The sequence below is a fragment of the Ambystoma mexicanum genome, chromosome 2p, assembly GCF_040938575.1.
Source record: "Ambystoma mexicanum isolate Mex_15411 chromosome 2p, UKY_AmexF1_1, whole genome shotgun sequence".
NCBI classification, from domain to species: Eukaryota; Metazoa; Chordata; class Amphibia; order Caudata; family Ambystomatidae; genus Ambystoma; species Ambystoma mexicanum.
The window spans coordinates 525,854,717-525,869,526 of record NC_090923.1 but is presented as its reverse complement, the minus strand read 5'-3'; the positions used below and the strand labels follow the sequence as shown (position 1 = coordinate 525,869,526).

Below are 14,810 nucleotides of genomic sequence, written 5' to 3'. Positions count from 1 at the left end.
GGCGCTAAGGGACCTTGTTGTTAATTACGCCACCGTAATTTACGGTGGCGTAATTAACGCCTTCCCCACTCCCATTATGCCCTATGGGGCAAAAATGGGAATGGGGAAGGGTAAATGGGGATTGGGGACTTACCGCCCCGCCAAGGTCGGAATGGGGCGGTAAGTCCGCCAACCACCATGGCGGAGTTGGCAACTTAGCGCCATGGACCATGGTGCTAATAGCACCATGGTTCTCCGCCAAGGTCGTAATGAGGGCCATTGTCAGCAATATAGCTCATTCCAATACTATCTGGAGCAAGTACTACCACAATATGGAAAACAAATACAAGAAGCCCTACAATAGCATCCGCTTAACTCTTCTGCATCTGTGCCCTAACCTGACATTCAAAATGTCATACGAAGTGTTATCACCAAGTAAGTAATCAGAGGACAAGGACAGATGGACGATCATGATAGCTACTGAATTTAGCAAAGTGTGTCCTACTTGAGATGTTTAGGGTCTGGGTCGTTACAACATAACAGCAGAATATCCATCTCTGAAAACACATTGAAATGTATGCAGGTCAGGAAACAAATAGGAATTTAGCAAGATGAAGTTAATTCTATCCAATGTATGCCAAGGACCGGTGGAGATTTAATAATTTACGAGAAACGTCATTTATTGACTATGCGTCCACCTTCGTTAGATTGAAGTTAATGTGAAAACAGAGATCTACGGATCCAACACTAGAACAAAATAAAGGCAAACTGACCATACAAAAATTGATGTATAATCTAAAACGATGTGCTTAAAGAATGGATGTATTCAAGTGCATGCGCTTTTCATTTGTACTTATTCATTTAGGTTTCTTGTAATTCACAATGCATTCTGATGATCGTCTCAGAGCACTGGAGTGAAAAAAAGAAGTTAGCTGAGGATAAATCGTATAATACTCTTGGGAAAGTGAACCACTTTCAGGAAAAAAAATGTAATTGTACCTGGGAATTTGCCCATGCACATGCCTCAATGTCCCAAATCAGGCTTACGCCAGCTCGTAAAGTTTGCCACAGGAGGACACTGTGTGTATAGATGGGCCCCTATTTGAATTGCCCGGATATTGTCACTCCTCCAGACACATCCATTTTGCATATGTAAAGTGGGAGTTAATGAAGGTACACGCCCATCCCACGCGTGCAGGGCAATATCCATCCATGCATGCATATTTATGTGGCCAGTGACAAAAGCCCTGATGCACTGTTTGTGAATCAGCTTGATTTGCAGCACCTTCAATTTCTGCATTTTTGTGCGGCTGCAAAGGTATTACCCCATTATGTGAGTGGTGTGGGAATGAATGCATTATATATGCAGTGAAATAAAAAAAAGATAATTCAACATTTTGGGATGCGCAGTAGAAAATGTGCAATGAGCACATAGATCCGCTGCAAACAATGCTTTGTGAACTGGACCCAACAAATCTCAATGGGAATTGTACACGTAATCAGTAGTTATCCTCAAAACCTAATGCCATGGGCTTGGAGACACCTTGTGGTTACACATAACCTTCTTCAAAGCATGCAAGTGCAAAGTATGCAAGGCTTTTTCCTCCAAAGAGCCACACATCTCTTGGAATAAAAATAAATAACAAATTAAAACAGTTCAATAGGATGGGAGCATGACTGATTGTTCAATTTCCAGTAGTATATATCAGAGGTGTACATTTACAGGAAACAGTACTTACATTCCTTGCTAGTTCCTTTGAGGTGTGCTTCAGCTCCTCCAGCTCTTCCAGCTTAATGTGGCACTGTGCCAGAAGCTTCATTACAGACAGGTCATGCTCCTGTTCACTCGTGGCTTCCTTCCTGGAAACCACAGCTCTCTCGTTCACCCCGCCTTGGTGCTCGGTGTCACTGTCCTCATCATCAGCAGCAGAAACACTGAAGTTCTCAGCGGCTTGGTTAAGTACACTGTCTTGGTAATTACAGTGCATTAATTTCAGATTGAGCAGTTTAAGATTAACCAATGTTTTGTTAATTGGAAAATGGTGTTTAACATTAGTTTCAGTTGAGATCTTATAAAGTTGATTATCCTGCGTTATCACATCCTCTATCAGGTCCTCTTCCACCCCTTTGCATTGGGACCAAAGTAACTGATTAGTTGGTGAGCCAAATATATTTTGATTCTTCTCTGTGTTAGTAATTTCAATTCTGTTGGTGACATCTCCCTTATTCCACTGCTTGCTTGTCATGGGTCCCTCAGAAATGTTTTCCATCCTCCGCTTTATATCTTGCTTTTAATTTTCCGATATGGTTGACAAGCCTTTGACATTTGTAGTCTCTTGGTGTGAATCACCTGCGATATGTCTTTCATTAATTGTTTTCCCATGAAATGTGGGATAGGTTATTCTCAACAGTCTCCCTTGTTATATGAGAACAAGTAGAGAATTGTAATTTCATTGTTTCCTGGACTTCAGAACCCAACTGCTGTCTTAGACATATTCCTTTAGTAAGGAGCTTTGCTGGGCACCACACATCACGTTACGATTATTTCAGAACGCTGGTTGAACAGCACCCGTTTCAGGTAGTTAGAATCCCACTGAATAAGAAGAGTGGCCCTTATGAAGAGTTCCTCTGTCGCTACCCCACACATAGTCAAATCTCAGTCCAGTGCCTGTGTGAACAACTCTGTAGGACCTTTCAGAAGTACATATAGTTGGGCTTTGCCCTTAGGTTTGCATTGAGGGTGTCCCGGATTCTTTGTCCTTCTACTCTCCGGGCGCCATCTCCATGTTTAAGCCACTTGAATGATTGTTGATTTAGAAGGGATGCATTTGCTTACTGCACAATTCTGTCCATGTTGTAGTGTCAGGTGAATTCCTGTGTAACTTGGCCCCTTTTATCCATTAGACCATGTGTGTAACATACAGAGTGTCTTATTTTTAATCTTTGAAGTGGGAATCAGAAACTCATTTTAATGTTGCCCTTTAAGAAGGGTACCTGCATGTGTAAAAAGAAGACTGATCAAATAAATCACATTAAAAGATGCATAACATGAAACGTCCTATACCATGTGCTTACATTCTAAGCCTCTGTGAGCAATAAAATGTAATGTCGTCATATAGTTTGTATTCATCTTAATGCTATCTATAACCTTATATATATAATTATTCAACCAACCAATTTCATGTAGCCATTTTGAGACAGTGATATATCCTTTGCAATACATATATACATACATTTATATATACATTTATATACATACATAAGGCCTTTGTGTGACAGGAAGTCTATATGGCACTTCAGAAAATGTCTCTTTTTAAATAACTTTCAAACACTTGGATTTCAAAGTAATATTTCGAGGCAGCGGCAACATTTTTGATTTTGACATTAACGACTTCATAGTTTAAAATGTTTTTACTTTGATCATATTTTGAATAGCTTTTAACATTGGGTGCGAACTAGAGAAACTATCCGGACTCATTGATAGTACCGTTCTGACAGATGCACAGCGCTTGAACTACCCAAAGTTATTAAATCCTTTCAAACTTTTTTTCAACAACAGTACCACATAAGAAATGTAACTTTATACATGGGTACTCAATAGTCATTGTAAAGAAAAAGAAGGAATTGAGATGAGCAATAAAACAAATGCGACAAATGTCACCGGTAAACTACGAAAAAATAAGAAAATTGAGACAATACTATGCAAACTGGATAAAGAGCAGCAGAGCTCTACAAAGCCAAACAGATGCCGAAAAAATGTTGCAAGCTTTAAACAAGCGTAATACAAGAGATCTGTGGAAATTACTAAATCCCCAAACAGCTGCTTCACAGAAAATGACAACAGATGTAGAGGAACAGAGATGGAAAACACACTTTACCAACTTGTATAAAGCCAGCCAAGCTGATTATAACCAACACACAGAAAACCAACGAAATCACTGGTCAGTCATCTGTGAAACCGAGGACATAGAAAGGGTGATTACCAAACTGAACCCTTCACGGGCTCCTGGCCCGGATAGCCTTTCAAATAAAATAATTAAGGCCAACAAAGCAATTTGGACAAAGATCTGTATCCAAATCTTTAGAGCTATTGATAAAACTAAGACCATTCCATCATCATGGAAAAAAGCAGTATTGATTCCTATTTTCAAGCAGAGTGACACAAAAGATCCTTGTAATTATAGGCCAATTGCCTTAGGGGAAGATATTTGCAACCCTGTTGCTAGATAAACTAAACACCTGGGCCAATGAAAACCAGATATATGCAACTAGACATACAGACTTTGTGAAACACATAGGCACAAACATTAACTTAATACTACTAAATCTACTTAAGCAGGAGGCAATTAGAAATAAAAGACAAATCTATGCAGCATTTATCGACCTCCAATTTGCAATTGATCTAGTGGATAGAAATCGATTATGGAGTAAACTACGGTTATGGGGCTGTCCGGATAACATAATTGAGCCAATAAAGCAACTCTATAACAACACGACAATAAGAGTTAGACTTATAAAAGATGGTATGGTCACTACCAACATTTAACTGACTTAAGCAGGGCTGCCAGTTGGCAGCATTGCCATTTAACCTTTTTACTGCAACCCCATGAAAGCAATGTTCTTGTATAATCAAAAACTAGCACAAGTGACAACTGTGAAATATCTTGGTATCTGGCCGAATCAATCCCCTACAGAAAAAGACTGGATCAAGCATCTTCAAGCAAAAGCCATGTCGCTAGCACGTCAAGGCCGGTACTTACACCGAAAATACAGGAAATGCTCGACACAACCAATCATAACATTCAATAGACAAAAATTTGTGGAAATTCTCCTTTACGGAGTTGACATTTTGATTAATATAGATGGTACGATTCGGCAGCGCCTAGAAGGACTCTTCTGGAGGAAAGTGCTATCCTTGCCTCCTGCACTCCCAATGGTCTGACTTAGATACAAATTGTCATTTCAATCGCTGAAATCGCTCAATATATGGAAAACCCTTGAACTATATAGGAAAATAATCACAGACTCTCAAATTCCAGCATTACAAATATTTTGAGGAAAAAAAACAACAGTACAAGCTTCACCTCTGGAAGCATGGAAAACACATATGGAAAATATCGGAATCACTGCAAACATCTCGACAGAAATGCTATGCAAGCGTCCTGAAAAAGCAAAAAAAAAAAATGAATTGCGCAAAATGATTGGATTGCGACAATTGAGATGAAAGCAAACTCAATCTAGAATGTAAATTTGATAATCATCCAATCAACTGCCCTCCACTTTATCTGCAACGTTTTCCATAACATCAGATCAGAGATACTTTCATGAGATTCCGGCTGAACCTTTTACCCAAGGAACTGGAGATCTGCCGTTTCTGCAAGCAAAAAAATGAACTTGAAACCACATTATAATTTCCTGTCCAGCTCTGACAGACAGAAGGATTCAAATTAGAGACATGTATATGAATTTGACAAAGCAATTAGATTCTGAAGATTGATGGACAAAGTTTCTTCAAGGTGGCACTAAAAATGAAATTTTTATATTGTTCTCTTTTTAAACTCAGTACTAAAAGACATTGAATAACTGTAAATTGTGTATGTAAATATAAGCACTGGTCAAACATGGAAGGATGAAAGGTTTAAAATAGAAACCATAGCATCTAATAAAAAAAATTGGTCCAAATATCTAAAATTGGCCACTGTGAATTTCCTAATGTTGTGCAGACACCTAGATTTTATCTGGAATTGGTGCACTGAAAAAAAATGTTTTAAATCGATTAGGACCATTTCTAGATATTAACTTGAGAAATGTATCTATATATGAGGCATACAGGTATTGAATGTACATATTTCATACAAACTACACAAAGCTTATGATTTACACAGTTCGTACAATACACAATTAACAGTTTGTACATTACACAATTAATATCTCCTAAAAACTCTCATCAAAGGCAAATCTCAGTTGACTTTGATGTCATTTTAATGTGATGGAATAAATGTACACTTTTCATGCGAACTGCACACAGAGCGTATGAGTTTTACATTTCATACATTACACATTTAACATCTAAAAACTTAATTCAAAGGCAAGTGACATGTGACTTTGATGTCAGTTTAAAAGTGATGGAATAAATGTACACTTTTCATATGAAAATGTTCACTTTAGAAGGCATACAAATCATGAACAGAAAGAAGGTACATTTTACATTAAAACCCTAATCGTACAATTGTGATATTAACATTGTGTATATGAACACTTATAACATGCTTCTACAACACTCGCACCTAATACACATGCACTTACTACACATAACATGTAGACGTATGACAAGTGCTCTTACATGCACCTAGGACACATGCACCTATAACACATGCACCTACGACATGTGCCCCACATGCTCCTACCACAAATGCTTCTATCACACACACTCTTATGACACACGCTTACCACACTCACTCTTAGAACACACACTGTAATGATAAACACTCCTACAACACATGCTCTGAATGGTCTTGTTTCCAATCAATGAACTGATTTTGTGCAGTAGCAACCAACCTAGGTGATTGGAATACCTTCAGAAAGGCTTTCTCAAAGTCACTTAAGTATTCCAGTATTGGACATTTGGCTGATACATACGGGGCTGTGCAGGCTTGGACATGGAACTGTATGTTACTGTGATTACGGATTCCATGAAATTCCAGAGATTCATGTTATATTTTATGGAGGATGTACAGTCCACAGTATTCTTGGCTGAGGAGACAGCCACTTTTCCTTTCATAACCCCTTAATATAGTGTTCTCTTGTTTCAAGGTGGCCACTTCTAGTCTTAAGGCCTGTATTTCATCTCTGACCTTATGTAGGGCATCCATGTCAGGGTCAGAATGTGGGCATCTTAACTTGTCTTGAGAGTGTGACGCATTCCTCCTTCTGGCTATCAGGGTGTGCTGAGTGGAATATTGGTGGTACCAGAATGGGCCTTAGAGCACCCTCCTTGAGACACATGTGAGGTCGCTCCGGAACTATCAGGAGTAAGATTCCCCTGATGTACGTGGTGCAAGGACAGCCCCATGTGCTGTACAGGAGAGATGCAATGGTTGATGGTTTAGCCAGTATGAGACAGTGGGCATTAAGGATGATAACCCACAGGCCAATCCATGAGGAAAACAAAGGGATTATAGCTGGAAGATAGCATTAGGAGAAGTGGCAGGCAGGCAAGACAGAAGAACACAGGCAGGGCGGCTGGAAGGGCAGGGCTGGCAACCAACAGATAGAAGATGGCTGACCGGAAGGTCAAGACATTCAGACAAAAATGCAGGAAGGAAGTTGGTAAAAGGACAGGCCAAGGTAGGCAGACAAGTGGCAAAAGGCAGGCTGGAAGGATGGTCAGTGTAAGGCAGCAAGAAAGAGCAAGCGTCAGCCTTGGCTGGGGAGTGTAGGGTATTTTGTGGAGATTTGGGGCCTGACGGTATTTTATTACCGCCGAAAAATAACTTAGCAATAATCACTCTTTGTATTCAGATTTGGCCATGTGCAACAATAATACAATGGACATGCATTATTTCAGCACCCAGACCTGCATATTTGGTATACGTGGTTGGTGGTATTTTGGTGAGCCTAATTCCCTTGTTTTATTTGTGGCCCCAATGTCCAGAATCCCTTATCTTTGCTTAGATTTTTCGTGTGATCACTAGAGAGACCTCAGACCTGCATTCTAGGAATACCACATTTCCAGTGATAGTGTTGGTGTGCCACCATGGGCGAACTCACTGACTTATTTACGACAGAGAGCTATATGTGGTAGTCTTGTGGTAATTTCCACTACCTTATATACGGTAGGGAGCTATGTTCAGAGAGTCTCTCTTCCCGTTGGCTCATGTACCTCCAACAAGCTATGCTACAGTCACTCACAATTATTCATACTGATTCTGACATGCACACATCTGTCTTAAAATGACCATTGCACTGTTTAAAAATCTCCCCACATCATCGGCATTGTAATGGTAAATAGAAAATAAAACACCCGTCTGTTTTCAAATATTTTCTGTATTATAAAAGCTGCATTTAGACACGATCTCATTCTTTACAGAAATAAATAAAATGGTACAGTCAAAGCATTGTCTATGACACACTGCAAAGAGCGTGGCGGAGAACAGAACTCAAATTGCAACATTGGTATTTGATTAAGACACGCACAGGAATCCTACACTGACTGCATATTACCGTACACACTCAGCTCCCACACTTCTCATTACCTTATCTTTTTAGTTGTTCTCTTTGTGAATGTGGCTCTCTTGGATTAACTCCAACAAAAAGGAACGCTTGCCTTCTCAAGCCGGGGTCATTGCCTGGAATTCTCAGCTTTTTCAGCTAGGAATGCCTCAGCCAGTGGAAAGGTTTTTCTTTCAGCTCCCCCCAATCTCGACTGCAGCAGGACACAGGAATCTGCATTCAGTCAGGACCCCACAGCCAGGTCTTCTCCCCAGTAGTGCAGAAAGATGTCTGCCTGTCTTTTTCCCTGATACTGCCCACTAAAACTTTCCTCTCAGCCCTCTGTATGACGTGTCCCAATGAAATCCATCATCTCTCATCCTCCTACTCTTCAACAATAGCTTCGCTTATACATTTGCAATTGTTGCAAATCTGACTTCCTTCTCCTGCAGTTACTGTGCACAAAAACACAGAGAATCAGGCAGAGAAGAGAAGAAAAAAAAATCTGCACACGCATTTAAATGGTTTTCAGAGTATGCCTAATTCTGCAGTGGAGAACACATTTTATTAGTGGGTTATGTTAAATAAGGTTTTATTAGTCAGGTTAATTGTTAATAGGTTAGCTGTTAATTTTCAAATGTGTCTCTAGCAATATAGGCATTTCAGGTGAAAAATAGTGTGCATTTTTAAATGAGCACGTGTGCTTTTAACTGTAAAAATAGATTTGCATCTTATATGTTAAAATCGTTTTTGACTGAATAGCCTGTCTTTCCTTGTTAATCTGGCAACCCATATAGCAATGCACCGCACCCTTGTGGTGGTGCTGCAAAAAAATGTGCTACTTGTGCAGTATTACTGTACTCTGTACTGTAACACGCCAAATATCCTTACATATACCCTCCTTTTGTTTTTAGAACTTGGCTATAATCCAAGCCAATTCCTAAAAACAACTTGTTCTATTTTTTTTTACAATATAGCAATCCAACAAAATGAATATTCATGTGCATCAATGAAAATTTGCAATCAACATTTCATCTGAGTCCATCAGTTCATAAAATGTTCCACATTTGCCTTCTCAGTGGAAGTGGCATTACTTTAAGTTTAAATTTTCCAAGTCAATTAAAAACAATGAAATAAAACAACTAACTAAAACAAATAAGTAATATAACAAGTTAAAATAAATAATTAAAATAATAAATACGTGGAACTTCATATGCCGGAACTTTTGTTTTGTCTCTTTTGGTATGTCCCGACCAGCGATGTTATTCGGTTCATTCGAGTACTCTTTCATCTTGGCAATCTTGAATCCACAGTAGTCATCTCTTTTGGCATTCCGGTTATTTTGTCTTCACCTCCACCTGGAGGCAGGCATCTTTTGGTCTTCATCCAGGGGACTCCAGGACTCCATCGTCTCCCGTGGCCTCTGATCCCGGAACCTCCGACCAAATAATGTTAATTGTCTAAATCAAAATAGAAAATAAACAGATTAAGTACATAGCACAATACTAACTTCCACCTTTTGCCAAAAATAAAACATGCTTGGTAAAAATATTTCGTTTATATTTTTTTCTGTTTTTTTTTTTCTGAAATCAAATACAAGTTAAAAGAAAACAAGCATATATAAAACAGCATTCAATATTTAATACACTTTCTCTCTGCACACCAACCACGAGCTTCCGTTATATGTGCATTTATTTATTTATTTATTTATATTATATATTTTTACATATATTACAGTGTTTATGTGCCATCATAACAATCAACTTTTTTTAACTTCTTTGTCACTGCCTCCTGATTACACCCATTTATTTTCTCAAGGGACTCTATCTGTTTCTACATGCTCAAGCTGCCTGATCTCATGTCTGGGATGGCATGGTTTGATTTGATTTACATGGACAAACTGCTCTATTGCTGTTTCACCTTCATTTTTCAAAATTTTATACACTACAGGAGAAACCTTATCTATAATTCGAAATGGCCCCTGCCAGGCTGCTAGAAATTTAGAATTTTTCTGTTTACTTTTTCCAAAATGAAACTTGTACACCTGATCCCCTACATTGTATTCCTTTACTGATGTCTTTTTGTCATAATATGACTTAGCACTGTCAGCAGCTCTTTCCAGATTTCTCTGCACAAAAGCAAATGCATGTTGCAAATGCCTCCTCAGTTCATCAATATATTCATGAACTGTGGATGCACTCACTAGAGTTTGCTCATGTGTTCTGTATAGTAGGTGTTGTGGTATCACCATTTTCCTACCTGTTAAGACCTCATGGGGGCTAACACCCGTTGCTTTGGCAGGAGTCGACCTGATTGCCATCAGAACCAACGGTAAACGTAAATCCCAGCTGGAACCTGCTTCTGCCACAAATTTCTTTAAAATATCCACAACAGACCTATTGCTTCTTTCAACTGTACCTGAAGACGCCGCCCGATATGCGATATGTAGTTTCCTTTTCACACCTAGTATTTGCCATACCTTGCTCATTAGAGTACTTGTGAAATGACTTCCTCTGTCTGACTCAATTCTTTGCGGCAACCCAAACCTTGAGAACACATGGTTCACCAGCAATGTGGCTGCTGTTTGCGCACTACAATCTGGTGCAGGAATGCACTCAATCCACTTTGACATCAAACATACCACACTCAAAATATAACGGTGTCCCCTGCTCGACCTTTTTAAAGGACCTACATAGTCTATTTGCAAATCTGACCATGGGAGAGTTAGGCCTCTTTTCATCAATGGTGCTCTATGCATTGGTGAAGCAGGTTTAAATTGGGCGCATACTAGACATCCTCTAGTATATAATTCCACATCTTGGGACATATGAGGCCAGTAAGCATAATCTTTTAGTATTTCTAATGTTTTTTGTGAACCTCTATGGCCTGCAGTTATGGCATCATGTGCATGGTGTAGCATTAGTCCTCTGAATGAAAGGGGTACTACCCACTGTATTTGCCCTGTTATGGACTCTCTAATCATGAGCCCATCCTGTAATCTAATTCGTGTTTTGTTCTTTAATAACACCCTCAACTCTTCTTTTCCCATACAATCTTTTTCTGTTACAGGATTTTGTTCAGGATCTATCAAATGATTATAATAGATTCCCAAAATTTGATCATTCTTTTGTGCCTCAATCAAATCTTGGTCTGGCGTGTCATGACTCCACTGCACCACCGGTTGATCTACCTCCTTTGGTGCTTTAGAACGTGTGACTGCATCAATTTGTATTTCACCCATTAAATAATCAATAGGTAGCAATTCTCCCATCACAGCCCCAATCTTAGCCAGATGGTCTGCCTTATCATTTCCCTCCTTATCCTCTCCTGGTGTTTTTAAATGCCCACGAATTTTTCTCCAGTATATTGTTAAATTATTTTCTGACACCAATTTGTCTATGGCTTGTATCATTTTTCCATGTTTAAGTGGCTTTTTGTTGTATGTAACCATGCCTCTTGCTTTCCAACCAGGCAAATACTCCACAAAGCTATTCCGTGCATAGTCAGAATCAGTCACCAGGACAATTTCACTGAACTTTTTATCAACTGCAGTAGCAATTGCTTTATAGATGGCTGCCAATTCCGCCACCTGACTGCTCCTATCTCCAATCCTCATCCCTATACTAGGAACGCCTTCACATTTCAACCAGACATTTCCTATTCCTGCCACTAATTGTTTATTACTGTCATTTTCAATGTGAAAAGCACAACCATCCACATATACAGTTGGCAAATCCTTGCATGTTTTTTCATCAAAAGCTTTGTGTAGTGATTGTTCAAATTCCTGTAAACTAGCTTCCACTTCCATTTCATTTGGTATTTGTTCAGCTGCACAGTCATGTAAGTCAGCTAACCCTTGAGCAATTGGGCTCTTTTTATTTTGTCCATATCTCACTTCTACGGGAAAACCTTGTAATGCCAGCGTCCATGAAGTGATTCTGGATTGCGCTAGATTGCCTGATCTAATTCTTTTACTCTCTAAAAATTGCAAAGGTTGATGATTTGTTTCAATAATCACCTTTTCTCCCTGAACAATGGGGCGGAAATGTTGTAGCGCCCACACAGTGGTTAATAGGGCCTTCTCACATTCATTAAATTTAATTTCAACTTGGGAAAATGCCTTACTTGCATATGCAATGGTTTTGTGATTCAAATCGTGTTTTTGTGATAACACTGCTGACATACAATGTTCAGAAAAGCCTATTTCTATAAAGAAATCCCTGTCCTTTATGGGGTATGCTAAACATGGTGCCTTTACAATACATTCCTTCAATCTAGCCACTGCATCAGACTGCTCTCTTTCCCATCTCCAGGGAGTATTTAGTTTAAGCAGTTTAGTCAATGGTTGAGTGATTTCTGCATAATTCTCAATGAACTTTCTGTTATAGCCTGTCATCCCTAATAAACTTTTTACTCCTTTCACATTTTTAGGATCTTTTAATCTTTGTATGGCCTCTATGTTCTTCCTTTGTGGATTTAGCCCATGTTCAGTCACTTCATGCCCTAGAAAGTTCACTTTTTTCTTGCACCATTGTGCTTTTTGCAAAGATACTTTGGCGCCTGCTTTCTGCAATTGGCCAAGCACATGTCTTATTTCATCAAAATGACTTTTAAGGTTTTCATTTTTTATCAGGACATCATCCACATAAACTATTGTTCCTCTTTCCGCTGCATCTGGCATGGCCTTTCTCAAAAATATGCCAAATTCACTCCCACTATTGATGTACCCGAACGGAGCTCTAAGCCAGGCATATTGAGTCCTGTCAAATGTAAAGGAAAATAGGTGTTGTATCTCCTCTGCCAATGGCACACACCAATATCCAGATGTGAGATCTAATGTGGTAAATACATTTGAACCATGTATCTGAGCTAGGCCCTGATCAATGAATGGTAGTGGCCATCTAGATACTGGTACTCTTTTATTTAACTCTCTTAAGTCTGCACACAGCCGCCATTGACCATTTGGCTTTAACACACCTAAAATAGGCGTATTGGATGTGCTATGAATGGGCCTAATTATTCCCCGTGATTCCAAATTTTTAATAATCTCTGCCAATGATTCTAAACATGCCAGCGGTAGTCTATACTGGCGTACAAACACTGGATTTCTGCTACAACCTTCTGGTAGTGTGGCCACATGTAAATCAGTTAAACCACAATCATAAGCATCTTTTGCAAATACATCCTTAAACTCCATAAATATTTCCCTCAGGTCGTTTCGATCCCCATCGCTGTCACATGCATCCGCTAAGGAGATCTGCTCTTCTACCATTCTGGAAAATTCTGGAAACTCTTCTGGTAAAGGAATCTCAGCGCTTTCCTCTAACTGTGTGGCTGTGTCTTTTTGTAGAGCTGCCACTTTTAAATATTTTGGCATATCAGCTTCCACTTCAATGGGCTGATTTCCTGTTTCATTTTCATTTAAATTAAATATTATGCAATCCTCTTGATGACAGCACACTGTCTCATTTGAATCATAAGGATACACAGAATGAATTTTAAATATTCCTTTGGGCTGAGAGTCCAGGTGTTCTGGCAACTCGCCCTTGGCATCTACATATTTTTCAGGAATATTCCCAATCACCATGTTATTTAAATCTGCCGTATAATGTGATTTTTGTATGGCCATTCCTAATGGGGAGTTTTCCTCTAAATGAATATCCTGACAACCTTTATTATTTACCATGATTTTTACAGATCCCTCACCAATGTCTACCAATGGAATGTATTCATAATCCAGGCCTTGCTGTTTTATGGATTCATTCAGGCATACAAATGCATCAGAGCCTTTCATCTGCTGCCCATTTTTGCATTTCAGTGTTATTGCAAACTGTTTTGTAAATGCAGGAATAATAGTATTTTTCCTCATTTGTAATTCGACTGCATAAGGAACCAGTTGTGCACAATGATAAGCCTTTCTTTTGTCTTCAAATTCAGGTGCCGGCCCACCTAGGCGTGACCATATTTTTTGATTAAGGAAATCTAACACCATACACATTCTGTGCATGATGTCATTGCCCATGTAAAATTCATTTTGTGCTCCACTCACTATCCATACATTATGGTAAATTATTTTCTGCCCAATGCTAATTTTAAGCATGCATCTGCCTGCAATTCGGTTTTCAAAGTCTGGACTGTCCAACCCAGAAACATATTGGTTTTTAATCCTAAATTTCGGGATTTCTTCCCTCTCCATAATTTTTTGCAACAATTTCTCATTAATGAAACTCCTTTCATGTTCAAGCGCTAAAGTGGCTTTTATTGTTTTAAGATAATCATTTATACCAACGTGAACCCATGGTTGCTCATCTTCCATGTGTATTTCTGCCAGAGTGGTAATGTGTTTTTCTGAATCTGTTTTAGGAACAATATTCTGTTTGCATGTATTCTCTTTTAAGTAAAAACGTAATGTGTGCTCATCTATAGCAGTCTGCCAATCTTTCCTTGGGTCCAAATATATTTGTACAGGTAGTTTTTCATTGTCGCTCTGATCTTTGTCTTGACACATTAATATAACAGTGACACTAGGTATGCAGCTATTCTGGAGATATACCTCCACAGCATCATTTGTTTTGGCAACGGTGTGACATTCTTTTATATTGCTGTTTTGTGATTTTAGT

The 14,810-nt window shown here is 38.9% G+C and overlaps 1 protein-coding gene across 1 annotated transcript in view; it reads right to left on the bottom strand.

Moving 5' to 3' along the window:
* The window catches only part of LOC138565897 (putative leucine-rich repeat-containing protein DDB_G0290503), an 88,473-nt gene that overhangs the window by 57,453 nt on the left and 16,210 nt on the right, over nucleotides 1–14,810 (bottom strand). Inside the window, exon 2 of the mRNA XM_069643033.1 lies at nucleotides 1,719–2,973. Within this exon, the coding sequence (XP_069499134.1) occupies nucleotides 1,719–2,249 (531 nt within the window). The 5' untranslated portion in view covers nucleotides 2,250–2,973. The remainder of the gene's footprint in view (nucleotides 1–1,718; nucleotides 2,974–14,810) is intronic.